The sequence below is a fragment of the Halichoeres trimaculatus genome, unplaced genomic scaffold (genome assembly GCF_033239565.1).
Source record: "Halichoeres trimaculatus isolate MK-OKI-2021-1 unplaced genomic scaffold, fHalTri1.1 fHalTri1_scaffold_7, whole genome shotgun sequence".
Taxonomy (NCBI): domain Eukaryota; kingdom Metazoa; phylum Chordata; class Actinopteri; order Labriformes; family Labridae; genus Halichoeres; species Halichoeres trimaculatus.
In genome coordinates this window covers 21835182-21862109 of record NW_027437185.1, presented here as the reverse complement: position 1 = coordinate 21862109, position 26928 = coordinate 21835182, and the positions used below count along the sequence as shown (strand labels likewise).

The window sequence follows — 26928 nt, the reverse complement described above, 5'->3', positions numbered from 1 at the left end:
TTTTCAGTGGCAGAAGTAGAGATGGAGTATTTCTGTGTACTGACCTAATTTGATTTAGCAAAAAGGAAGAGGAGCTACGGAGATCAAAAGCTTTAAAAATGGAAAGCAGCGTGAAGTCCTTCTCCCTCATTTTCCCCCTGTTCCTTTTTTTGGAGAGCCCAAATAACATTGTAGCCTCCATGTTTTCTACACACAGGGCTCCAACGTCAAACTAGGAGGCGTGATTCTGGATAAAGTGATTTATGAGGCCATGCCAAGATATTATGCGCATGAATACTTTTGGGTACTTTTTCTTGCGTTACCTTTTAGTTCGATGGCGTTGTTTTGTCAGAAATAAGGCCTGTAAAAAATCAGCAGATATGTAAAGCCTTCATCGACCTCTTCCCTCATTCATTCTTAAAGCTGCCTCACTTTTAAAGGCCGTATTTGCGTCCTGTGAAGTATTTATATTTACAAGCAGACTCACAGCCATTATTTATGCATGCTGTTGCCATCTTCTTCAATAATTCACAACGCATCCTCACCATAAGGGACAAGGCAGGCATGGCCTCGAGAGCTCTCTTCCCCTTCTTCTTTTCATGTCTGTGAAGGGGAGTGAATCATAAAACTGATTGTTATTCCAACTTCACCTCCACAGACACAAACTTCAACTGTAGCGCAACCAAACACAAAGCTTTGATTGTTTTGGCGAGGGTTTTTTTTCAGGTGGTGGGGGAAAAAAGATGTTTTTAGTGTGGCAGTCAATTGCTCTCCATCCAAACGTTTTCCCACGAAACATCGCTTTTTTCTGGCGTTCTGCTGGCGTATCACAGCGGGATTAATCAACATGTTTATGAGGTTCAAGGTTTATCTAGCAGGGTAATAAAAACTCATTAATATTCATTGTGTTTTTACACAAACTTGCATATTTACTCTGGATAGAGATGCTCCAACTTCTGCTACAAAGAAATTTTAATCAGCTCTCATCACCTGTGCGCTCTGACAATGTCAACAAAAACCTGTGAAAAACTCAGCCAGTGACAAGGAAGTGGGGAATTTCACACTGGTTTTCTCACATCAACAAGCAGCATAAGCTTGGTACACCTGTGATAGCACATTAAGAGAGCTGTGATTTTTTTTTTCTGCCTATGGTTTAGTTAGAAAGTGACACCCTACAAAAAAAGCTGGCTCAACAGATCTTACAATTTTAATCCTAAATTCTTTGTTCTACAACCAGGGATGTGTCTGGAGGTTTTTTTTAACATGCAAGGCCTAACCAAGGAAACAGTAATGTGTTTAGTTGAAATACAAAAAAAAGTCTGTTGAACACAGCTCAAAACTGTTTGTCTCTCAGCAATAAACCTGCCTCTAGTAAGCAGAGAGCCAGTCATGGATGAGGATTTTGGGGTTGCATTTGGAGCAGCCAGGCAGATTTTAAGAAGGGGTACCATGCCACCCTTGGCCACCCTTCTCTGCACACTCCTGTCAACAACAGTAATGCTAAAGTGTAAATGTATCCCCTTCATTTCACACAATGTTAGAGGCCAAAAGAGCCAACCACTGTAGCCAATCCTCTCCTCTCTCTGAGCTGAGCTTTCCTCCTCATCCTTCACACTCTGCTGCAGCTCGGAGACCACAGAGACCGTGTCTGGAAGCAGGTAGCTGCAGAGCTAGCCCGGCCATCACTAACCCTCTGCTCACAGTCACTTTGAATCAAAGTTGCACACCATCTGAGGTCATGCTGGTGTTGCCCATGTTGCCGTGCATTTGGACATGAAAGGATATCGCACTCTTTTGCCCTCAGGCGTTCTCTGCAGATCATCTCTTGTCATGTTGTGCGAGCACCTTGTTCTTAGCAGGTTATATGTTCAGCTAAGTGAACACACAAAATCGCCACAGGGGAGCAAGCCATGATAAAGTTGATGGAAAGGTAATGGGAAGGATTGGTGTGTACACATAAATGTTGCAGTACATGGAGGATGATCGCTTAAGGTTTTAACTCTGCAATGATTCACCAGAGGTTTAAAAAAAGAAAAAGAAAAACTCCTCAGGTCAGATTTTTTTATTTTTACTTTTTTCTCTGCAGGAGTCCACAGCTTGTTTCAAAAACATTAACAGAACTTGGTGACTCATGCTATGTGTGTGTGTGTGTGTGTTTGTGTGTGTATGTGTGTGTGTGTGTGTTTGTGTATCTGCTAGGTTTGTACAACTCAGCTGACAGCTGGATGATCGTACCGAACATCAAGCAGAACCACTACACGGTGCACGGCCTGCAGAGTGGCACCCGCTACATCTTCTTTGTCAAGGCGATCAACCAGGCAGGAAGTCGCAACAGTGAGCCAGCACGCCTCAAAACCAACAGTAAGTGAAGGATCATGTGACCAGGAGTGCTGTTTGAAGTCCTGTCATGGTTAAAAAAATAAAAAAAAAGACACCTCGGCAGTCTACAGAGTGTTCAGAGCACTCAAACAGGTCCAACTTTTAGCTGTGTATCATATTCACCGTCAGCGCCAGGTAGCAAATGCTACTATGTCGGTTGCATCATGCTGATACACATACAGGATCACTTCCCATAATTCTTCCTGGACTATTCCCGGAAATAACTCTTCATATAGTGGTGCTTTTCAAAGAGCATAAAATGTCTTGAAGGATTTTGTTTAGAGTCAGAGCTTGTTATAAAGTTTTAGCCCTCCAATCTGCCAGATTTCTCCCATAATACCATTTAAAAAGCAGCTATCATCATCTGAAGCTTGTTATGTCTTAATGCAAGCATTAGCATAAAGTCTACATTTTTAAGTATTCTCAAGTCCCTATTTTCTCTTCTTATGAACACTTTGTGGCTTCTTATAAAGAAGTTCACATTTACAGTATGTACCGTTTACAAATCAGGTCCTTTGTCTCTCTGATGCTTTCGCTACAAAGGAGCAAAGTTTGATAATTGAACTGCTGTTCTGATTTTTCTAACTTGTATAAAGTTGTTAAAGCTCCATTTGTGGGCTCACTTGTATTAGTGCAGAGGATACATTAAAGAGTAACTAACAGCAGCAACTGCTTTCACATATCCTGGAACACATAATCAGGGGCATATTTAGTTGTTTGGGGGCCCAAGGCAAACCCTGTCAATGGGGCCCTCCATGTCCTTGTAACTCATCTTCCTCGGAGCTAGACTGGCCTTCCCTGGGTCCTCTGTCTCTTTCCAAGAATCAAGGCATGAGACAGTGTTAATCTTGTACATGGTAACTTAACGCAACTAAATGCATTTCCTCAAGTTCTGTACTTAAGTTTGATTTTGAAAAAAGTGAATACATGGTTTAGTCCACTTTGTCCTGGATTTGAAATCTTTTATGGTCAATTGACAGCTTATTTGTCCCACAGTAGGGCTGCACGATTATCGCAATCGCAATCGCAATGTCAGCACATGCAATTCAGATTTTTCTCCATGATAACCAAGCAAGTCTGTAGACTCATCATGACACAACTTTTTTTATTAAATCGCAAGCACAATCGCAATCGCAATATTGTCCACCTAATCGCAAATCACACCTTTTCCCCAAATCGTGCAGCACTATCCCACAGTGGGGAATTTACAGAGTAACAGTAACAAACAAGAAAGTATGTAGTAGAAAACATTACAATTGGTAAATACTAAATATATATATATATATATATATATATATATATATATATATATATATATATATATATATATATATATATATATATATATATATATATATATATATATATATATATATATATTTATAGTAAAGAAAAAATATGTAAATGTCAAGCACAACATAAAACTGGAAAAAAAATCTACTTAAAGAGGTGATATTTACAGTTACCATACTTTTTGGCACTAATATTTTAGAGTTAATGTATTTTCATTTGACCCCCTGTCCAGTGAGTTATGTATCCAAAAAAGAGATTTTGTAGAAGAATGTTTATCACCAACTCAAAAAGTTTGATTTTGAGAAAATTATCCTGTTTCCTGGGCTAGATAAAGTCCTTAAAATCCTAAAAGTCTTATAAGTTTATCTCAGATCTCAAAGCAACATTGTTTTTATTTCCGACTTGGTTGAAAATAAGAAAAAAATGGGGAAAAACGTGTTTTTTACCACTTTCTTCCTGAATCAAATTTTCAGATGTGTTGTAACATGGAATAGCCCATTGAATAAGAAGGGGGGAGTACCCAAAACAATCATTAAAGATTAAGCCTTTTGATGTTTTTTGAAGCATATGAAGTTAGATTTAGAAAAAAAGAAATGTTTTCAATTGAAGAGAACTTCAAAAATCAGTTTTTAAGAGACGCTTTGGGGGGGCCCTGGGAATCTTGGGGCCCCAGGCAACTGCCTGTGTTTGCCTAATTGTAGCTATGCCCCTGCACATAGTACATCCGTGTTGACAGTAACTCTCCTTCGTTATAAGAATGGAATGGAGGGGAAATATCAAAGTGGACAAGGAGTCGTGATGAGATTGAAAGTCATACCAAGTAAAAGAAAACATTGTACTTCAAAGATAGCATGTGGAACAAGTTGAAGATGCTAAAACCAAAACAGGAGTCTGTGCCTCAGAGACAACCCTCGCTTTAGGTCTCTGGTTCTGCTGATGGTCACTGTGTCACCAGTGCAGCACAACTCAACATTATTTTACTTAGCCGAGAGAATACACACTGCAAGCCTAGGACTTCCCAGTTGCGTCAGTGTTGCCATAAAGGGGCCCAGTAAAAGGCAAGAGCTTACTGGGCAGGGTTTCCATTAAACAGAGCCCTCTGAGATAAAGCCAGTGAGCAAACACCCTGTCTATGATAAAACCTGGGGACCCTCCAGTGAGCAAGAGCATGTGGCTGAACACAGTTAAAGCTATGGAAGGGTCAATAAAGAGACTCTGTTGAGTTTGTTGCGATACTTCACACCTGTCTTTCTCAAATCAAAAAGCTCAGCAGTGAAATCATAGATATCACACCTGGAGTCATTCTTCTTCACTTCTGCTTTTCAAGTTCTCTACTCAGCTCACCTTCAACTTTTCTTTTACTCCTTATTTTTGCTGTACTTCTTTTTTTTAACTTCCTGTTCTTTATTGAGATATCATGCTTATAATATTACAGGAACCATTTTTGCAGACATTTTGGTGCTAATTAAATGGTTTGTACTTAAACACTTAAAGCTTCTGCAAAAGAAGTTTCAGTTTGTGTCGACTTTGGCTTCCCCTTTTGATGCAGCACCTCTTAGTTCTGCTGGATTTTGTCCTGTGAATGAAAAGTAGTGTAGTTCTACAAAGACATCTCATTTGCTGGTGTTAAATGCACAATCAAAAGTCAAAAACAAGTTTTCTGTAGGATGCTTTTAATTTTTACTGTCAAACGCCCACACCTGGAGGTGGTTTTAAGTCTCAAAAGTAACTACAAATACACAGGCTGAGTACTGTTGTGCTTTTCAACCATAAAAAGAAATAAGCAGTAATTTTCCTCTGTTTCATTGCTCGCCAGAAACCCTTTTACAAGTTCTTTGAAGAAAGGAGGCAGCCAACATGACTGTCCACAGAGAGTCTGATAAGTTCACTCTTTGGAACCAAACATCACTCAGTACTCATCACAGACAGCTGCAGCATACAAAGAGTTAAAACCACAGCAATATTGCTAATTTAGGCTGCGCCTCGAGGGGGCCCAATAAAATTTTAAATCAGCCTTAAATTGCAGCGCCAGCGCCGTGGAGCTGAAACTGAGCTGATATGTCAGCTCCTCTTAGCTGCTGTCAGGTCTCAGGCTGTGGCATTCAGGATTAAGAGTAATCTGGATACACACTCTGTGTGGTGAAATAGGTGTGTGGGGAAACTGCAGTTGTCAAGGGATAATCTCTCAGTCAGTGACACAAACTCTCTCTCTCTCTCTCTCTCTCTCTCTCTCTCTCTCTCTCTCTCTCTGACTTGTCTGTTGCTCTTGCTCCTCCTGAGAGCAACAGACACCACAAAATGTGAGAAAATGTTCTTGCTACCAAATCGGTGAAAAAAAGTCTGACAAACCAAAGCTCACACACACCAGGGTGCCCTAATTTGTGACTGTTTTGGCTTATTTGAAGCCCAGGTGTGTGGCTTTTTGCAGAGTTTCATGCTGTTTATACTCATCTAAAGAATAATAATTATTCCCTGTCAGCTCCAAGCACAGAAAGAGCACAATTGTACACAATAAAAGAGTTTGTTTCCTAAGCATTAACTTACATGAAGCCTCTGCAATAATTCATGCCTGTTTTTTTATGCAGCTGGCAGCTGTTTTCAAGAAAAAAAAACTCTAAAAGTGGAGCACTGAATGGTAGCTACATGCAGATGGCAACTTTCTTCTTCGCATAATGCAGCATTTTCCTCATGAATTTTCATATAATTTAGTTAGGAGATGGTTGAGACCAAAAACAATGCTTTAAGTAAGTATTGCAATTTTTTCTGCCAGGTGGAGAGTAAGACAACCACAAGTGCATTTAGACTTTGCGCTGTGACTATCTGATGTGCTCGTAGCAACAGTTTTAGCCCAACTGTTGGTCATATTTTTTAGCATATTGTCATCGGCCTATGTATAAAAGTGGGCAGATCAGTAGCTGCTGGCCATTTACAGAGTATCTAGAATGATCTTTCAAGACCAAAACAATTTTTTTTCCATGACTATGTAAACACCAAAACTACCTTAAAAGAGTGAACTCTCTTCTTTCATGTCTCTCTTTTCTCTCTCTCTTTGATACATAGAACAGACAAGCATACTTTTTGATAGCGTTCATCTTGGGCCCTCCATCCTGTGATCCTCGCGTTGGTCGTCTTTTCTCACAATCGTGCCACTCTTTCTTTCAGAACTACCTCAACACATCTTAGATTGTTTTGGGGTTTTTTAGGTTTTTTTACCAATACTGATATCAGTAAATATTTTTAATTCTTGTGGACCTTTTTGCACTTTCTATACACTTTCTTACTTTTGTTTTCTTAAATGCTGCTGTGACTACTGAATTTCCCCTTTGGGATAATGAAGTATTTTCTATCTATCTATCTATCTAAATACCGGTTATCGGCCATAACAACAATATTAATATTAGATATCAGCCAAAATGTTCATATCGGTGCATCCCTAATATGTATATATTATATGTATATATATGTGGGTGTGTGCATGTGTGTGTGTGTGTGTGTGTGTTAGGATTTTACGTCTAATGTGCACAGCTGCAGATGCAGCTTGTAAAGTAAGGCTAATAGGGCCCTAAAGCCTACTTTGCATTCTGTCCCTTTTTATGACTAATTCTCAAATTAACTATGTGATTCAGCTAAAAGTGAAGAGGGGCCTTTAAAATCTGCTGCCCCATCTCCAGAAGTTCACCTGACCCGGCCTGCGTGTGATTCTGCCATCTGCTGCTTTGAAATGAACCCTGTCTTTATCAAACATCACAGGTTCTCTGGTCTGATACTGTGCCCACCCCACCAGTGACAATCTTCCTGACTCCTCCTGCCTGTGGGACATGGAGCATGTCAGTGCGTTAACTCTTTTCTGATGGTATTAATTCTGGATTACTGCTGCAGCGTGATGTGGGCACGACATGCAGTCGGGGAGCGTTGGGAGGTGAAGTGTAGGGTATCTGAAGCTGGCAGTCAGCTTGCTGTCATCGAGGCTCAGGACTCTTACTGGGCAAAATATAAATAACACTGAGCAGCACTTCAATTTGTAATGTGCTCCCCTGGCACAGATAAGTGGGAGGAGGGTGTAAAGCCGCTGTGTCTCATTGTCAGTTAAACTTCTGTTGTGTCTCTTCCTCTTTGCATAGTTGTTTTATTTTGTAGCTTTATAGGGCTACAGATTTCAATTAAAGTTACTCTAAATTAAGATAAAATCAAACAAAGCTGAGACAGTTTTTTGGACAGGTAGGGACAACTGGGCATGAGTTTGAAAGGATCCAAAAATCATGGGAACCATAAAAGTAACACATTCTGGTTTCAAACCACAAATTTGCAAATGGGCTGTGGTTTAGTAGGTGAAGTGGGTTGTCTCTCAAGCCAGGGTTTTGATCAGTTTAATACCCAATCTCAAATTTTTGACATATAATCTATATCCAGGACCAAAAGCTTGCAAATGAACACTACTTTCTTTTACTTCTTTTGAATTTTACTTGGGAAAAATGCAACAATACATTTTTAAAAGCTCAAATCATCCAACATGGTCTTAGTTTGGGCCCTATATGCAGAGGCTGCAGTTCTCTCCATAGCGGTTGCTTTCTGTCTTCCATTGCTCTCTGTTCTTAATGTTTTCTGTCTCTTCAGCTGTCCCATCAAAAAAGGCACAAATGTCCAAAAGCAGAACTTTGAAAACTGATATTGCACCTTCCAACATAGTGTAGTTTGTGAATGCTGGGACCAAGTTGTCTGGCAGAAGTCAGAACCCCAGCAACCTGAAGTTGGAATCAAATCTCTTCCTGCTACCTGTCACCATCTGTAGTAGTGAATACACAAGAGTAAACTTTATCTGCTGTGTCAGTTTTTAAAATACCAGAACTTCCTCTCCCTTCCACTCCCACTGTTATATCGAGGGGGAAGCTTGTCCACCCACAGCCAAGTTTGCTCGAGTTCTTAAGCTCATGATTGGCAACTAGCATATTCCTCTGAAGTAAAAGTTTGGACAAGCCATCAAAGACACACAAAAATCATCAATATTTTTAGCGCTGATTGAAGGTTTTTGGTTTTCATCATGGCACCTGCTTCATGTGTGTTTGTGTGTGTGTGTGTGTGTGTGTCTGTCACTATTTGTCCGTTGTTCTTTCTCTCATCTTCCCCCTCTTCCTCAGAGGAATTGTAAACCTGTGCAGTGCTGTTGCATTAAAATAGGTCACAACAAAACTGATCACAAATATCCCACTCAGACAGGCTTATTGGGTCTTCGTGTAAACTCAGCGTCGGGTACCGGCTCTAGTAGAAATCTTCTGTGTGCCAGGAACCACAACTTCTCTCCTTCCTCTTTAAGTCTCACATTCTGTCTGTGGCTGGATTGGAGGGTTTAGCTGTCACATATTTTTAAGATGAGAGGCTCGGCAGGCTTTTAGTCTAAGCTCATCATATTTCAGGCAGAGCCTTGCAAAGCAAAGAATACAGTGACAAGTTGCACAGATACTGGGAAGACATACATCACAGCCCTGTCTGCTTGAGAGAGTAACTCTTAAATACATTCAAATGCTGCGCTGTTGTTTGTAAAAACAAATTTGAATTTGACAAACTGTGCAAATGTGGCACCGTAGAAGCTGGTGAACATGAAATTAAGCTGTTTTACAGTTTTCTTGGTTATCTAACGCTGTAGATCGACATTAAATGTCAAGATAATTACAACAGAGGTACAAACAAGAAAAGGGACATCAATTATGGCAAGCTCTGCTCAAAATGATAAACATCTTGGGAGAAACACTTGATTTGCTCGTTACTAAGCTCACAGAGACAGTGTAAAAGTCTCCTCTCTTATCCACTGTCTTTTCTTGGCTTCAAACCCTCCACGTGTCTCCTTTATGTCCCTCGCTAACCCCTCTCTTGGCACTGTGTCGTCTGTTTCCCCCTGGCTACGACATATGATCACTTCCTCTGGTGCCCTTTCTTCAATCTTTATGCCATCTGTCAATTCATCCCAGAGGTCAAGTTTCTCATCAAAAGATGCTGAAACTTGTGAAGACGACCCAGACATCCTCTCTGTAATCCCACACAGATGTAAACAAAGCCAACGACGATATACACGCTGGAGAGAGTTGTAAGTCTGTTTTTGTGAGAGAGGGCGAAGGAGGGTAGAAGAGAGAAACAAGACAACGTGAGCTTCAACAGTCTCTAAGGAGTCACTTTGAGGACACCTTGACAAACTTAGACTCAAAACTTTGTAAGAGGAGATGATTCCATTTCACAAAGACATCCTATTTCCGTTGTTGATCGGATATATTTGAATAAAATGTCTGTCTTCCCAATGGTGTCCAAACAACACTCAGAATGTGAAGCTACTTAAACTCCATTTAGATTAAAAAAAAAATAAACATCTTGAATTTAATGACATTTAAAAAGTCATTCCAGTGAGACAACAGGACACAATGAGATATCAAGTCTGAATTCTGAGAAATCAAGTTGTAACTGTGATATTTTATAGTTAATATATTATAAAACATTAAAAGTATGAATTATCACAAGAAAATACTTCAAAGCTACAAAAAATTAGGCAGATATGAAAGGCATCAGAGAGTGCAGACCTTCGCCAAGCATATTGTGATTGTCAAGCAACACTTTGGTCCAACTTTAATGTTATACTCCCTTTCAGCAGACTGTCGGCTAGAATTTGGTGTTAGTTGCAGGTGTGTATGATAATTTGTTACCTGCCAGTGTTGATAATTATGAAGACTCAGTACACATTTCATATAATGGATCTTAGTATCCAGAATATTTCCACGATCTAAATCGTACTTCTACATCTGTGAGAAATTATGGTGACCTTGTCTTGTATTTTTTTGCAGAGCAATCTGACCATTTATCATGGAGTTATAGACACATTCCTGTTCCTGAAAATTTCATCAAGAATTATGTTGTTCACAGACAAACAAACAAACTCTCAAAAACATAACCTTCTTGGCAGAGGTAATTATACTAATGTTGAAATTTTGACATTGAATTCAAATCTAAATTGTAATGTAGAAAGTCCAGACTAGGGGATGAAAATCTATATTATATCAGACAAAATATAAATTTAAGGGCCAAAACACATGAGGATAATAACTCATTGCTTTGATTCTTGATTTCACAGTTATGGCTTTTTATCACCTGACAGAGATTTGATGTCTACCTTTTCCTTATAGTTACATGACTAACGGTCTGATTATCACAACAAAGGTCTATATCATAGTTATGACTCACTATGACATAATGTCAAGGTTATCGTAATTTTGACCCATTTTCTCAAAATTAAAACCTATTATGTGGAAATTATGATGTAATACTGTCCTTTAATTGTACTGAAAGTATAACTTATTATCCTGTCATGTTATCTTTAATGTCTCATAACTTAATGCTACATTAGGCTAGCTCAGTGCTTTATTCAATCAAACAATCAGCTGTGATGAAGGCATTAAGTTTCAACTGAAAGACATGTTTTAAAATAGAGTGAATCTACAGTTTGATGCAGGAGCTTTTAACCTTTGTATTTGTGACCTCTCACTCCTGGTGCTACAGGAGTTCAAAGCTTTATCAATGCACTTTTTATGCTCTCACACCTTTACTGTCCTGTCACATGTGCTTTCATCGGTTTGAGACGGATAGCTTTTGACAACATTTTGAGTTATGTTGTGAAGTTTTAAAGCTTTTACGGCTTTTTTTAGGTCACTCAGATGAAACCACTCATGGAACCGTGAGTGGCTCAAAGTGAATGATGGCATATATACTGCAGTGAAATATCACTGAGCTGTTTGATGGCCACAGCCAACATGTGAGGTAACTCACAGCTTCTTAAAACACGTATGAATAAAGAATGACAGAGGAGAAAGCAGTGAAGAGGAAAGTGTGTGCAGGCCTGCGTGTGTGCAAAGTTTTATTGCTGTGACTATACCTCTTGTGACCACGTCTCTACACCACTGTCCCCTAAAGTGAGGGGAAGGTGCAACAAAGAGAGTGAGATAGAGAGTATAAAGGCAGATGAAAGGTGACAGATTGAGAGTGAGAGAGGAAGCATGTTGAGCGGAAAGAAGACACCAAATAGCTTTTTGCAGGGATGAGTGTCTGCAGACGTGAGTGCCCTCAATCCACTGCTTTTTACCCATTAATACAGTCCAGGCCTGAGCGTGCACAGAAGGGCAAAACCACTATGCCAGTCCAGTTACAGTCTCTGAATGTCAAGTAGGTGGATAAAATGTGGCCTTCATACCAGTTAGTTTACTAAAGGACAAACTGAAAGTACTTGTTTTCTATCAATGCTCAGTTTTTGTACCAGCTTTTGCTTTAGCTTCATGTTTTTTTATTTATTTTATTTTTTTTTTCAGTTTGAAAAACAAAAATAATGAAGCTGGTCTAATTAATTCAAATTCAAGTGTGTATCCAGTCATTTCAAATGAGAAGTCAGCACTGCATCCTCTGGCTGACAACATAATCATAATTATATTTGTGTTAAGGCACTGCATATTTTGCTTTTGATGAGCATGAAATTGAATTAAGGTTGCATATGAGTTCAGTCATTATATATCAGACTGACAGAAGAAGAGCCTGCATTTATCCATACAACTTTTATTAGACTGTGCCCTGTTTATGTTTTTAATTGGCTGTCTGTGTCAGTAATGAATTCACACCAACAGGAAACAAAGTTGCAGTGGTAGACGAAAGCAGATAGTTATTTTAAGACGGGGAGAGGGTTCATAGTCAGACTGAATGGCATCAGCGGCATATGTAGGCCGTATTTTTACAGTGGTCTCACCATCTTAGTATTCAATGCTGTGCGCCAGGGACTTCTCAGGCCCAGTCCAAACTGTTCATAGTGTCGGGTTTGATTGCAAGCGCAGGTGGAAGTCAACTACAAGATGTGATTTCCTCAGATACAAATTCTGAACATGTATCCAGGCCAAGAACAACCTTGTGAGACCTTTTTTTAGTTTCTGTGAAGCTTTGATGTGGAATATATTCTAAATCGCGTGCTGATTTCTGCTTTTCTCAAAGGTATATGTGTGGTTTTATAGGCAAATCTATGATTTTATGGCTGGTATGTTTGAAGAAAGGGTGCAAACTCTGGGGAGCTTCTTGGGCTTGAGCTGCAGCTGCCTTATTATCTCACATTTGTGCACACAACTGTATTGTTGTTCTCATGCACTACACACTACATGTCTCACTGGAAGATACCTCTAGAGGGAACACAGGAGAGCTCCTCAGGCCGTGTGCAACTTGTATATTTGCTAAATGTAAACACAGCAGATATTTGGGTCTCAGCAGCCCAGTGAAAGCCAACCTTAATCAAATCAAGTGACTGGTAACATGGGAACATTGCACAGCCTCAACTCACTTGACCTAACCTTTCCCTTTACGCTCAGACATAAAAGGTCTGTACTGTTTCTGTTTGGTTTTTGCAGGTTACACTTATCTTTGGCCAGCTACTTTGGCAGTCGTGTTTGTAACTGTATGGTTTAAAACTTTCTACACAACCCTGAAACGCATTCATACAACTCCAAGAGGACAATTCACAACAATGCAGTGGTCATGCCAGGCCAGTAGTTGGCAATGTGGATATATGTGTGTGTATATATATATATATATATATATATATATATATATATATATATATATATATATATATATATATATATATATATATATATATATATATGCTACCTGGAAATCAGCCATCATTGTTGTGGTTGTTCTTTCTTGTTCTTCTTTTTTGTTGTGTGAGACAGTTGGCAATCCAACCTTGAGACGCATTACCGCCACCAACTGGACCGGAATGGCTTAACTAGAAGTTGTGGTTGCGCACGCAACCTTCACCTGAAACTGCGAGTGCGCATGCGGTGATGTCAGCGTTTCAGTCTGAAACGCTCTGCTCTGTGTTTATACAAGGCTGGATGAGGAGCATTTTTAAAACTCTCCACTCTGGAGAGTGTTTTCAAAAGTTTCTGTTTTTCGGACAAAACGCAACGCAGTCTCATCTAATCGCAAGGCCAAAACGCAACAAAATGTTATCAGGTTTGACCGTTTTTGGCATTGTGTAAATGTGGCCTTAGTTTCCTATAACACTCCTGAGTGCCTCCATATTAACCTGCTGCATTGTTAGTGTGGCCCCCTTACTTTGACATTTGCACCCATCCCACAGTGTAAAGCTGCTTAATGTAAAATCTAAATCCACTTGAGTCATTTTCTAGAACAACACTGCAGGAATGTGTGAAGTAGGAGTACCAACAATGTAAATCCAGGCTTAAATATGTCTTCATTCAGCTCTACTGTTGACAAGCAAGGATTGAGCTTATTGTTTTGTCCAAACAAAAGCTCATTTAAATGCAAGCCAGCCTTCTTTTAAGCAGTTGCTGTGCTGACAGTCAAACACTGGACTGTTGACTTGATTATGTCCACCATTCTGTGATTAGGCTATTCCTGATGATCATACTGTGTGCACCAAGCAGGGGGTCAGTACCCCAAAGTGAACACATGAGAGGGAACTGTTCATGTGTATTTCTCAGGCATCTGTCTTTAAAAGCAGATAGCATCCAAGATAAAAAAAAATTTCACGTCAGAGAGTCCCTGGGGCACAAAAAACCTCTTTGCCAACTATTTATTGACCTGCAACAAAATTTACCCAGCATGCATCTGTGATACCATGCCTTAAGCTACCAAGCAGATCATAAAGTGAACAGCAGGAGATGAGATGAGTGTTGGGTGTAAAGGATAAGAAAGAGGAGAAGAGCTGGGAAAGAGGAATTTCCTAATGGAATATTGTCCAAAAAAGGCATCCTGAGCAGAAACAGGGAGTCTGGGTTGGAGTCCAGTGAAACATGTTTGATGGTTGTATCTCATTCCTGAAGGTTTCCAGTCATATTCGTAGTCTGTATTCACTTGGGATCCAAGAATTGCAAAAAAAATCTAAAATGGATTAGCCCATAGCCAGCTCCAATGTTGTTGTGTTCAGCCTCCTAGAATTTGAATTGATACGATACAACAGATAAACATCAGCTACTGACACAATACTGGCCATCAAGCAGATGTCTGCAAAAAGGACAAATATTGTCCAATACTGATGTAGCAAGAAAAGGTAGGAAAAAGTAGATTGATGGGTAAAGCAGCAGTGTTTTGGTGTTGGTACAAAGGCGGTAAAACTGAAAACCCCAGTCTCAATCTTAACGCAAAGATTTAAGAATGAGACTAAGTAGTCAACTTTTTTTCTCTAAAATGTCTTCCTCCATATCACTGACATATGATGCTGTCCAGGGATTCCATGAAGGTTGTTTGTTATGGCTGGCAGGTCAGAGTTGTGGAAGTCTTATAAACATGCTGAGTTGTTGCTGAGTTGTTTAGGAAGGAAAAGGAAACCAGCATCAGCCATATCCTTTAAAATTAAAAACTGTCCCTTTCAAGTGTATCTGGCGTTGCATTTGGGTCATTGGCTCAGCTTTTTTTGGACTTTCTGTTGGAGCTAATGCCATCGGCTGTCTATGCTACAGCCTGTTTGTGCAGCAGTTATCGCCTGTTTTCAAACATAGCACAGCATAATACGTGTTGTGAAACACAAAATGGTTGGGTTGTTGGAAGTTTTCTGGATCACTCCATCCAAGCATACATAGTGCGTTGATTCGGTGTAAGAGAAGACAAGCAGCACCAAGTTCTGAGTTCAACAAATGGATGAATTTTAGACATACAGCTGATAGCACTCCTGGTGACTCCTGTTGGAGGAAAAAATGTTTGACATGCTTTACTTAATCACAGAAATTCTTTCCAAAAATGGCTTCTTAATCATAGAGAATTTAAAAGTAGACACAGAAGCTTCAGTGAAAATTATTTTTCTAGCTCTGGTCTCCGAAGACACTAGCGAGTTCATGAAAGGGTGAAGTAAGAGCAGATCAGTCACTGCTGTCTGTTTGTCTTTGCTCCTCACTACAAGAGGACATGTTTTATTGAAGTTGAGTAAAAACAGAGAGTAGCCAGTAAAAGGTGTGAATACAAGATGGGATACATGAAACATGAAGTCAGAAGGCCCTGCTACACACCTCATCTGTGCTGTTGTGCATCCCCAGCCCTGTTACATGGTTGATGCATATTTAATCTCACCAGCATAAATCCTTGTTTTAGCAGGTCAGCACTGCTGGATTACAGACCACATTACACATGGATCAGTCAATTAGAAGCCAAAGTGGCATACCTCTATGCATTTTAATGACACTGAGCAACTCAAGCTGAGCAGAGAGGTTGAAACCTGTATAAAGAAATACGATTGTGTTAGGCCTCTGAGAGCTCTTTGAGTCCTTGATGCTTTTGTTTCTGCTACAGTAATTGTTTAGTTATGCATTAAAATTGGGCTTTTTTCTTTCATTCTTCCTCATTACAGACTAAGCTCTATCTATCCCTCTGCAAATGTGTGAGCCAGGGAAAAAGGGAGTGAGTGAAATTGACTGAATTGAAATAAAGTCAATTACCCAGATTCTATCCCACTGCAAGTAATTCAACAAGGGCTGAGTGAAATTAAGCCAGAATTAAATTGCTTTTTATACATGCTCCCTCAGTGGTATACTCTTTTTATTTGTACCCTCTTTTATTTCTTTGACACTGCTCCATTTTTGTTTTACAAGTTTTCCATTTAAGATGTTCCAGTCTGTAACAATGCACAGCTCCAAGGCAGCCAGACAGAGAGCAGTTATCACCTCTGCAGACAGTTGGAGACATCTCTGATTACGTCTGTCTGACGGAGCGAGAGCTGGCTAATCGCAGACACTGCGAGGAAAGACCGTCCGTGGGATTAGGTGATCAGGGGGACAGTGTCATCCTACTTGTCTTACTGTTCAGTAATAGAAATTCAGACAGTGTGTGAGTATATGAATGTCATTCTCATTAGTAAACAGCTATGTTATCTGTGTTATTGCAACAGTTTTATGGGATGGGTTGTGTGTATTGCACCTTTTTTTCTGAGAGCTGCCAGATGGGGTCAGCGCTATATTCCCACATTACTAAGACTTTATTTTTTTCCACATAGACAATAAGGTCATATGTTCCCAAAGACATCATCACAATCATTCCAAGAATGAATGAAATAGGCTGATCAAAAAGGGTTGGCTGAAGCAGAAATTATAGATGCCAAGCGCTTGTTTCTATTTCCTCAAGTCAGACAAAAAAAAAAAGAAAAAAGAGATTTTGATACAGAATCTTATAAATGTGGGAACACAGACAAACTAGGCAATGGAGCTGGGCTGTCAAAACGAAAAAGGACAGAAGAGTGATATTGTTCATTCTAACTCACATGCTGTAGTGCTCTGTTCAAACCTGAGAGTCTATCAATAAAATGAAGAGTGAGGTTACGTTAGCTCTGCTTGGGGAGGTTAGAGTGGTTAGATGAGCACCGGTGGGACATAACCAGGATTTACTAACAATACACATTACAGATACATTTCAGAGCACCGGGCAGTGACTAGCGCTAAATACAGCTTGTTACTAAACAACTGTAAACTGAGTTAACACAGTTTGTTTCAAACAACCGTGCTATGTAACTGTTAATAAATACATTGTCTTGTTGCTTTGTGTCCGGTAAACAGTCGTAAACAAAGAAAGTAGTATTGAAATAAAAAGATCTGCTCTCCATTCAGTTGCTTCAAAGCAAACACACACCTTGGTAAGAGTCCTGTCCTTATGTCAGTGGGTGCAAGTGGTCATGGGAAATGGAGTCTTTATCCTTTATGCAATATAACGCAATATGAAAAGCAGAAGGAACTCTTTGATTGTGATCGATATTAATATTAATACCACTGTTTTATTCTTACTGCCTTTGCAAGTTGTAGTGGGTCCATTACTGTGTGACAAATTTAAAAACTGCTGATATGTTGTGGAGAAACATTGTGGGAAAAGTCACTACAGTTGTTGGATAAATGCAGAAGACAAAAAAGAAACTGTGTTAAGAGAACAGAAAGTCCCTCTGAAGTGTACATTAATTTTGGTTCTGGGCAGCTGCTGCAGACGATGCATTTCCAGTTAGTTAACAAGAGTTTGATTCACACGTCTGCCAAAACTATTCTAATTAAAAGTCATGTGTTAAAGTTCTGTCAGTGTTAAAGCTGTTGTTTATCTGATGTATTTTCTTTCACAGTACAATCCAGCCATACAGTGTGTACATACACATTATTCTCACATATTTATGGGTCATGATTCAAACTGAAGTGTGTTACAGATTCCTTCTCTTATTCAAAATCCTGCTGGTGTTGTTCGAAGGCATTTCTTGAACTCTCTTCATATCTCAAACTGTTGTCTGCTTGTGTGGAGGCTGGAGTTGTTGCTCTGTGCGTGTCTGCTCGTCCTCTGCGGTCACATGTGTCTCCCCTTCCCCAACTACCGGCCCAGCCCAGGCTCTCAGGAGTCATCCCCTGGAAAGGCATGACAGAGCCCCAGTGTTTGGAAATGGCTGCGCTGGCAGCGATAAGCAGTTCAAAGAAGAGAGCGCATTAATGTAATTGGCTGCCAGCAGCACATTGGCCTCGTCGTCTCATATCCACATGCGGTAACACACACTCAGCATGCGGATTATTGGAGGGAAGTGGGTGAGAGAGGAGAGAGGATATGGAGGATGTGAAGGAGAGAATGGAGGAAGAGAGATGAAGGAGAGGACAGATAGAGGGAGGGGAGGAGGTCCTCATTGTGTCGCTTATTAAGCTGTGGGAGGCTCAGAGAGGCTGAGAGATGAGATGAGAGGTGTCAGAGTTAAATGTCAGGTCTGGGAGGGACGTGGCTGACCTCCATGAAGCCTACACATACACATACACGGGCACACACACAAATCTCAGCCTCACATCATCCCCTCAACTTCTCTCCTCACTCTTGCACTCCTCTCTCGATGCCACTCACCTAGTTTCACCCGCTCAATTTTCCACCCATTACACCCAAATTACTGGTGTCACTGCAAATTGAATTGTTGCAACCAGAGAGCAGCATTTCCGCAGAATAGCCCCGTCCGCTACCTTCTGCACTGGAAGTGAAGGCTATTTCCTTCAGCTAATTTCCAAGTCTGTGTGATGGCAGGCACAAAGGAGAATGCCGGGTGGCTTCCTCCGCTGTTATGAAATGTTTTCACCAAAGGCTGTGCGACGCTTTGAAGTTTAGACTCTCGCCCTTGTATTTCAAACATTCTCCCCTTCTGTCTCCCTGTGAGTTCTCTGCAAGCACTTCTCAACTCACTTTCTGTTTATTTTCTTCTTTTTGCTGCTGCTGTGACCTAAAATCTTGCTCTAATTTGTTACGCACAGCTCCTTTACTTGCCAATGCTGTGGTGTTGTCTGCCCAGTTTGGCTCAAGTTGATTGATTTGAACATAAAGAAAAAAACTCAGGCTAGACAACATCAGCTTTGATGTATCTAGTTGTTGAAATATTATTTGATGGAACTGTAATAATTTTTTTTTCACCTCAGTTATTTTGGTGTGTGTGTGTTTGTCTACAATTTCTCTAAAAGAATAAATTAAGATCCATGAAGATGATGATAGTAATAAAAATGATGTTGCTTATAATGATTATTACTGTATGGTCCATATCATTTGAGCACCATTAGCTGCCAACACACAGTAAAAGACTCTTCAAGCTCTATGTGCTATCTCTTTTTAGGTCAACCCTTCAAATTGGATCCAAAGACAGCCCATAAGAAGCTCCGTCTTTCCAATGACTGTCTGACCATGGAGAAGGATGAGAGCTCACTGAAGAAAAGCCACACCCCAGAGCGTTTTGGCGGCACGGGCTCCTATGGTGCAGCTGCTAACGTCTTCATTGACAGTGGCTGCCACTACTGGGAGGTGCTGCTGGGGGCATCCACGTGGTAAGAAACATGTTCAGTGGTGTGTTAGAAGCCTGGAGGCTTAATAAACTGAAATATCTTTCTTTAGGGAGTTTAAAACTAGGGTGTTATGCACACTACCCCACCACACTGTGTAAACTCCTTCCCTATTTATATTCCATTCACTAATTGGCTCTGAAGTGCACCTCTTCATGTAGGAAAGACCCAAAGGGGCTGTGCCTATCTTGTGTGTCCTTAACGTGAAGTAGCTCAACTGTTCAAGTAAAGTCATTAAGGAGGACGCTACTTTCAGATGACTCATGTATTCCAAAATGTTCCTTCCCTGCAGGTATGCCATCGGCGTGGCTTACAAATCAGCCCCCAAAAATGAATGGAGCGGCAAGAACTCATCCTCATGGGTGTTCTCACGCTGCAACAACAACTTTATGGTGCGCCATGATGGCAAGGAGATGTTGGTGGAGGCAAGCCTCCAGCTGAGGAGGCTCGGTGTCCTGCTGGACTATGACAACAACTCACTGTCATTCCATGATGCAATGAACTCCCAGCACATCCACACATTTGAAATATCCTTTCTCCTTCCTGTCGTACCCACTTTCATGATCTGGAACAAGTCAGTCATGATCCTTTCAGGGCTACCAGTCCCTGACTTTGTTGACGGTGTGGCCACAGATCTCCAAGAGCAGCAGCAGCAGCAGATGGGCCTGTGTCGACAAGAGTCTCCATACTTGACGGGAATGAAGAGCTGCCACTGAAGAAGGTCCAATCACAGTCGAGCGGAGTTAAATCAGACCTGGAGGCTTAAAGACATGGACAGTGTGACCGAGTCACCTCTGTATTAAGAGTAAACCAGATACTTTCTTATGGATTTAGAAAGTGTTGGAAATATGCACACCAGTCTGGAAAAGTGTCAGGCCTGATTGTTTGTAGCCATCCAATGCTTTACAAATCCATCAGTTGAATGGGAGAGAGGGCTCTTGACTGTAAATGTCAATTAACATAAAAATTCATCTGATGCTCTGGAGTCACTGGGGGCAAGACCAGACAGCTGGTTTGTTGACCACTTAAGGTCTTCCATTTTGATTTAATTTTCTCTCAATATGACCCTTTGTGTCAAGGAGGTCATTTTCTTGTCATCTATTTACAGTCTGAAGCTACAACATGTGAATAGTGAGATTAAAAAAAAAAAGATACAACAAGTTTTGGCAGCAAAAAAGACATTGAGTACAGAGTCCTCTGACAGCAGAAATTTTTGACTTCATCTTTAATCAATACTTTTTCTCATTTTTGGTAATGTCAGTGAACCTTATTTGTTGTACACAAAGTGTTTGCTTTTTTGGAAGGATTTTGAAGACAAGATTGGTAAGACTTATGCTTGTTAACTTACCTTACAGCCAGATCTAGCAGCCTTTAAGGTAGGGTCTGCAGGAATTTTTGTTACTTGTTAGTAAACACAAATTCAAACTGGGCTCCTCCTCTTTGGCTCAGCGCCAGCGCACACCTGCTGCCTCTGACTCCAACCGTGACTACGTGAATATATTCACTGGCCTAGCAACCACTTGTGGAATCGGGTTTCTACACGGTATAGACTGGAGAGTCATGCACCTGCCTTGGCATGTTAGCACAAGCTAATCACAGGTATGAGTCATACCTGGTTGGAAGAAAGCTACTACTCTCCACCCAGTAATGTTCCAATACAACCAAAACATCAACATACAGACAGAGCAGAGGGTTCAAGGCAGACATAGACACTGACAGACATGTATAGAGGCCTGTAGGACTCAATAGAGCAGAATTATTCCTGTAAATTTTGACTTTCTTTTTTTTTTTTATTCCTGCAGACTCTAAAGGTCAGCTTAGCATAGAATCAGTTATAGGCTAATGCGAGTTGTTACCTGCTTTATCTTTAGCTAAAACCAGACTAGCTGTTAGTTGCAGATGTGAGAATGATATTGTTAGTCTCTGAACAATGTGTCATCCCTGAGACAACATAATGCTGATGGCTACATGCTAACATCTTGCTAACCCAAAACAGTGTTCGTTAGCACTTTTTGTAACAACAGTTTCATCAAAATCCTCGGGTGTTCCTATTCATATGTTGTATCCTCATTTTCTGTAAGTGGTGACTGCTCTACTCTTTCTTCTTTTTTTTTTTTGTACCTTCTTATTTGACGCGGCAGTCCTGTTTGTTTCAGGAATTGCTAATGTTGCTCACAGATATTAAGTTCAGGGCATCATGTGACTACTTAACTTGTATAAAAGAGATTTATTGGATAGAAAGAAAAGTGTGTTATTTATGACAAAAACAGATGGTTTACTTTTATTGATAATCTCAACATATTCATGATGCACTTTTTAATCTTCACTATTTCCCCTGAGTTAGTATGAAAGTAGATGGGGCGAGGTGGCAGGGAATGTAATGTGGAGGGAAAGTAGCAGCTAGCACAACTGCTAGCTATGTTAGCTTGTCTTAAAAACTCCATCACTGTATCTCCATGCTCATTAAGAAAGTGATTTATGGTAAGAAATTGAAAACAGTTGCTGGTAACTAACCATATGAAAATGCATTGCAATAAAAACACTGTTATACTTTATTTTTCTTCATTTGTGTTGTTGACACCTCACTCAGAGCACTTTGTACTATAACAGAGGCCCCTGCTGTAAAGTTAAGATTTTTTCACTGTGCTTTAAACACAATTAGTGACTTTCCCTCCCTGCTGCTCTTTTCCATAACATAAAGAAAGTTTGTGTTGTTAAGGAATTGATATGATTCTAATGATTTTATGTGATTTTTATCATGATGAACAAAAAAAAAGAACAACTATGTTTTTTTTTAATTAAGTTTATTCTGTTTTAACACTTGAGGAAAGGAGGGAGTCCACACTCTAACTCGCTGTCTGTCACAGTGTCATGGCATGATTGTGTTTTCCTCTGTGATATGTTAACACACATACTCACACACACTACTATTCACATGTTGTGTTACTGTTTGGGTCAGCCTTGTCATGATTAATGCATGAAACACTTCAGGAACCCTCTCTGGTTTGATCGATCATACAAACAGTTCAACACGTTTTCGCCATCCATCTCTACCAAATAACAGCCTGAAAGCTGGATCTTTTTCTTGTTTTTTTTTTTTTGGTTGAAGGTTTTTTCTGGTTTGATATTCAGGTAGTGGTTATAACTCGGACAATCAAATGTGTTTCATAATTTATGCAGATTTATGAGGTGTGAATCAGAAACATCGGTGGAAGTTTGAGTGACAGGTTATGTTGAAAAAATATTTTTTTGATTTCACATTAAAAAATGACACCTTGCTGCCACTTCTACCCTTCACAGTTCATAAGGAATTGTTTTTGAATGTTGTGCTAAACTTTTCATTAACAGGCTTTAAATCACCTGAATTTAAAAATAACTCAAACAAGTTGACTTCAATCATTTGCTTTTCATTTTGGTCACTGAGTTAAAGCAGAGATCCAGGAATATAAAGTTCAGCTATGGAAGTAGTCATCTCAGTGTAGCTTTGAAACTGAATTGTTCAAAGGGGCAGCTGTGTGAGGGGAGTTTTTTGTTTTGTTTTGGGGTTGTTTTTTTTTTCCTAAATGTTACCTGACTTCCAAAGTTCCACCCATCTTGCTGAATAATGTTGGTCACGGGCCCACAACAGCCGTGTGTTGATTTGTGATCCAGACTGACAAGCTCAACTCATCTGTGCAACTGTGCTTGGCAGGGTCACTGCATGATTACGTGACCTTGCTGCAGGTTCATAACTCTTTCCTCATCTTCAAGATGGGATTTCTTATCTTGTGTCAAGCATTTTCTCTCATTTTTTAATGGAAAAAAACATGAGAATAATCAGAGAGGAAATGTTCATTTTCATGCATATCAGATAGTTTGCAGTGCTCTTTCTTTGTGTCACCAGTCAGTACAGGTAAAAATATATACAGTGAATGATTTTCAATAGCTTCCCACTCCTTGTAGTGCAGTGTAAAACCCTAGAGACGATGCAATAGATCCTTCCTTTTTGCTTTTTCTGTTTGTGTAACTTGGGAAATTATTTTTTACAACTCATGAGAAACACTCTCCTCTCCTTTTGGCTTTTGGACCTTGATAAACAGCACAAAAAGAGTAGCGTTGCGTTCATGCAAGGCTTTCTGTTTCCATGGATATGAGATACTTTTAGCCAGAGAGGAATGTAAATCATAGGGGGAAAATATATATTATATAAAGTTGTACAATATACAAAATATATATGAACCAATGTTATTTATGTGAATTTAAGTCCAATTAAAAGTCTGATCCCAAATGTATGTGAGTCATGATTCATTCACTCTCACTCATCTGTTTTGCTCTTGGTATTGCCTTGTGCTTTACTTAAAGTACGGCGCATTAAAACACATACACCAGGTTTGTATCAGCAGAAGAAAAAATGCTGACAGTTTAATAAAATCAAAGACTGTATATAAGAAGTGTGGCTAGCATTATGAGCTGCATGACTTGAGAAAATCCCATGGAAATCAATCACTGGCTAAGTGCACCGCCCGGCGAACACGCTTGGTGAAGTTAATCAAACAAACCTGCTTGGTCGCGTGACCAACAGGTGTATGGAGCACTAGGAAATTTAACGCTTCGCTGTTGTCGCAGCAACAACACACGTCAATATGTGGATGCGTTGCTATACTTACGTTAGCAAAACTGTAAAACGTATAACGAAAATAAGCCGATAGCTGAGAAAGAAGCTATTCGCAAGGACTGCAGTGTTCATGGGAAGCATTCATTCAACTGAAGTAATGTTTGGAAACTCTGAGAGGCGAGCGGGGATAGTGAGGCTGAATCAATTCAAGCATCAAGGTGGAGACTGAGGTGGATTTATGAGCTGAATGTATCAAAGGACAGGTAGGCCTACAACACTCAAGAACATAACATTTTAGTGTTGCCTAAAGGTATTTGCATTTACGCTATATGCGTCTGCGACTGCAGGATTTAATACACGCTCCTGTGGTCTGTCTCAGTGTTGTTTTATTCTTAACGAGAAAAGTGAAATGTCTGTCAAAGGCCCAAAAGCTATCAGGTGTCAGACTGTGGTGCAAAATAAGAGGATAATGTAATACTTTCGTGTAATCCACAGAGAGTATAGTTCACTGTGTCTTCTGCAAAGCTGATAGTGAGTTTTTTCTTCTCCTAGATGTTTTTAGATTAGTTAAACGCCCCAAATGTCCAGCTATTTACACTCTGATAGTGAAAATGTAATGCCCTTAATACAAAGTTTCACAAGTAAAGATAAATAAGTAACTTGCCTTGAAAGGCATGTGTCACAAAGTCGCTGGACTGTTAGCAGCTCGCTGGTTTGAACACTGGTTTTTAAATGCAGCACAAAGCTTGATAAAGGGCCAGGCCTTGGAATGGGTTCCTGCAGTATGCTGCCAGGTCGTCCAGGGCTCAGGGTGGAGTTTGTTGGGCTATACCCTTTTAGCCCTCATCTGTTATAACTGGCACAAGGGCCTCTCTGCTACAGCATAGTACTAGTAGTGCATGAGTCCCAACAGTGCCTGCGAGCATGGCAAACACACACTGACCCTGAAACAATGAGCAGTATGCTCAATGATTCTGTGGCTTGTGTTTCAATGAGGCACAAGAAACCATAAAAATCATGAACTATAAATATAATCATAGTTATAATTTATTTTATTTATTTTTTTAAATAGAAAAACACGAATAATTGCAATATCTTGCATACTATTTAGAGAGGGATCTCCACAGCGAGCCAAGGCTAGGGCCAAGGTGAGGCTGCTCACCTGACCCTGTACTGCTCTGCCTGGGCCAAGAGATGAATTTTTCCCCTCGGGGATCAATATTGCACCATATTCGTACATCATACCCTTGACCTTGGATAATTTGGTCCAAAACGATATGAATGTCCTGAAGCTAGAACAAATTGTTGTTCTAAAATTATTTTAGGACTCTGCACACTTTTTTGATATTTGAAGGGTGTTTTCATAGACTTTATACAAAAAATGTGTGCAAAAAGAGCTGTGCAAAAGTACTGTAGCGTAGGCTTAAATCTTTTAACTTTTCAAGATGTGTTTTGTCTTCCATTTCTGCACACTGTAGATCAGCTAACACTGACTTAAGGCACACTTACACTCAGCAAGACAAAATACGTTACTGATGTGTAAATCAACAATTGCTGAAGATAACCAAACTGATTTATTTGGGTGTCATCATTTCTGGTAATCAGTACAGACTTAAAGTCAGTATTATTCACACAAAAATGGTATATAGGGGAAAAATAAAAAACAGTTATGAGTCTGTAGGGCTAAAACCTGTGTAGGTGAAACAGCTTCTACTTTGAACTCAAAAAGCAACATTTTATAAAGGACTTACAACTTTGCACTAATGGTAAACAAAACCTACTTCTGTTCTTAGATGACTGAACTGTTGCTGCTACGCTTGTTAACACCATCTAACTCTGACCACAGTTCTGTAACATAATAATACTGTCCAATGTCATTGTAAAAGCCTGTGGGTTCAGCATCTTTTCTCTACTAAGCCTTTGATTTTATCAGCGATGCTCACTTTACAATGAAGAATTTGAATTTGTATCCGAACCCAGGAGCTATAAACACACAATGCTCAAAGGCTGAAAGAAACTCATTTGCAGCTCATTGCCTTCTCTAGATTAAAACTTGTAGAATGATTTTGTGTCATTTAGTTCTATATTCAAAGCAGCAGTTTGTGCAATTTGTTCTCAAGTGCTTAGGTTTGTAGTGATGGCGAATGAACCTGGTGCCTTAACTTCAGTCACCATTCCAACCTACAAATTTGCTTCATATGGGTGTAATCAGAGGCTTATCTACCTCTCCATTTGTGACAGATTAGCTGGCAGTGGATCTGATGCACGCTCTGTCTCTTCTAGCCAGCTAGCAGGCAAACCATTGGAGAAACCCATAATTACATTTCTAATTGCGGAATAATTAGGACTCCCTGTGTAGCTCATTAAGTCATTTGTCACCCAAGTCTCTAATGTGGCGAACAACAACTCTCTAATTACACTGGATGAAAAAGCCACATGGTGGGGTGCTTTCCCCAAATACCTGTGGCCCAAGAAGTGTGAGCAGGCACATTTATTTATTATTTTTCTCATTATTCTTATTATTATCTCGTTTGGTGGCTTTGTTTTCACCAGGAATGTCCACATGGTGCTGTAAAAGAATGCTGCTCAGCACAGTTGAGCTGTGTTTGGACTGCTCCCTCTCACCTCAGAAATACAGCAAGGTCAGATCAGTGAAGCTTTTTATTATCAGCAGGCAATAGATTGACAAAAGTGATAACTCTCTCTTGTCTCTCAAAAATAAACAGCCTTTGCATCTCTACATCTTTAAATACAAAAAGGTGAAATGTTTTCAACAAGCAAAATGCTTCGAAGCCAAATCATTGCACGATGAGCTCATGGCTGTTTTCACAACTCAGC

The 26928-nt window shown here is 39.9% G+C and overlaps 1 protein-coding gene across 4 annotated transcripts in view; it reads left to right on the top strand.

Moving 5' to 3' along the window:
- Positions 1 to 22074, top strand: part of mid2 (midline 2) — a 159946-nt gene extending 137872 nt beyond the window's left edge. For all 4 annotated transcript variants that reach the window (XM_074674167.1, XM_074674168.1, XM_074674169.1 and 1 more), the window contains 3 exons: positions 2179 to 2340; positions 19274 to 19481; positions 19789 to 22074. In XM_074674167.1, the coding sequence (XP_074530268.1) occupies positions 2179 to 2340; positions 19274 to 19481; positions 19789 to 20212 (794 nt within the window). In that variant the 3' untranslated portion in view covers positions 20213 to 22074. The remainder of the gene's footprint in view (positions 1 to 2178; positions 2341 to 19273; positions 19482 to 19788) is intronic.
- Positions 22075 to 26928: the final 4854 nt, after the last annotated feature.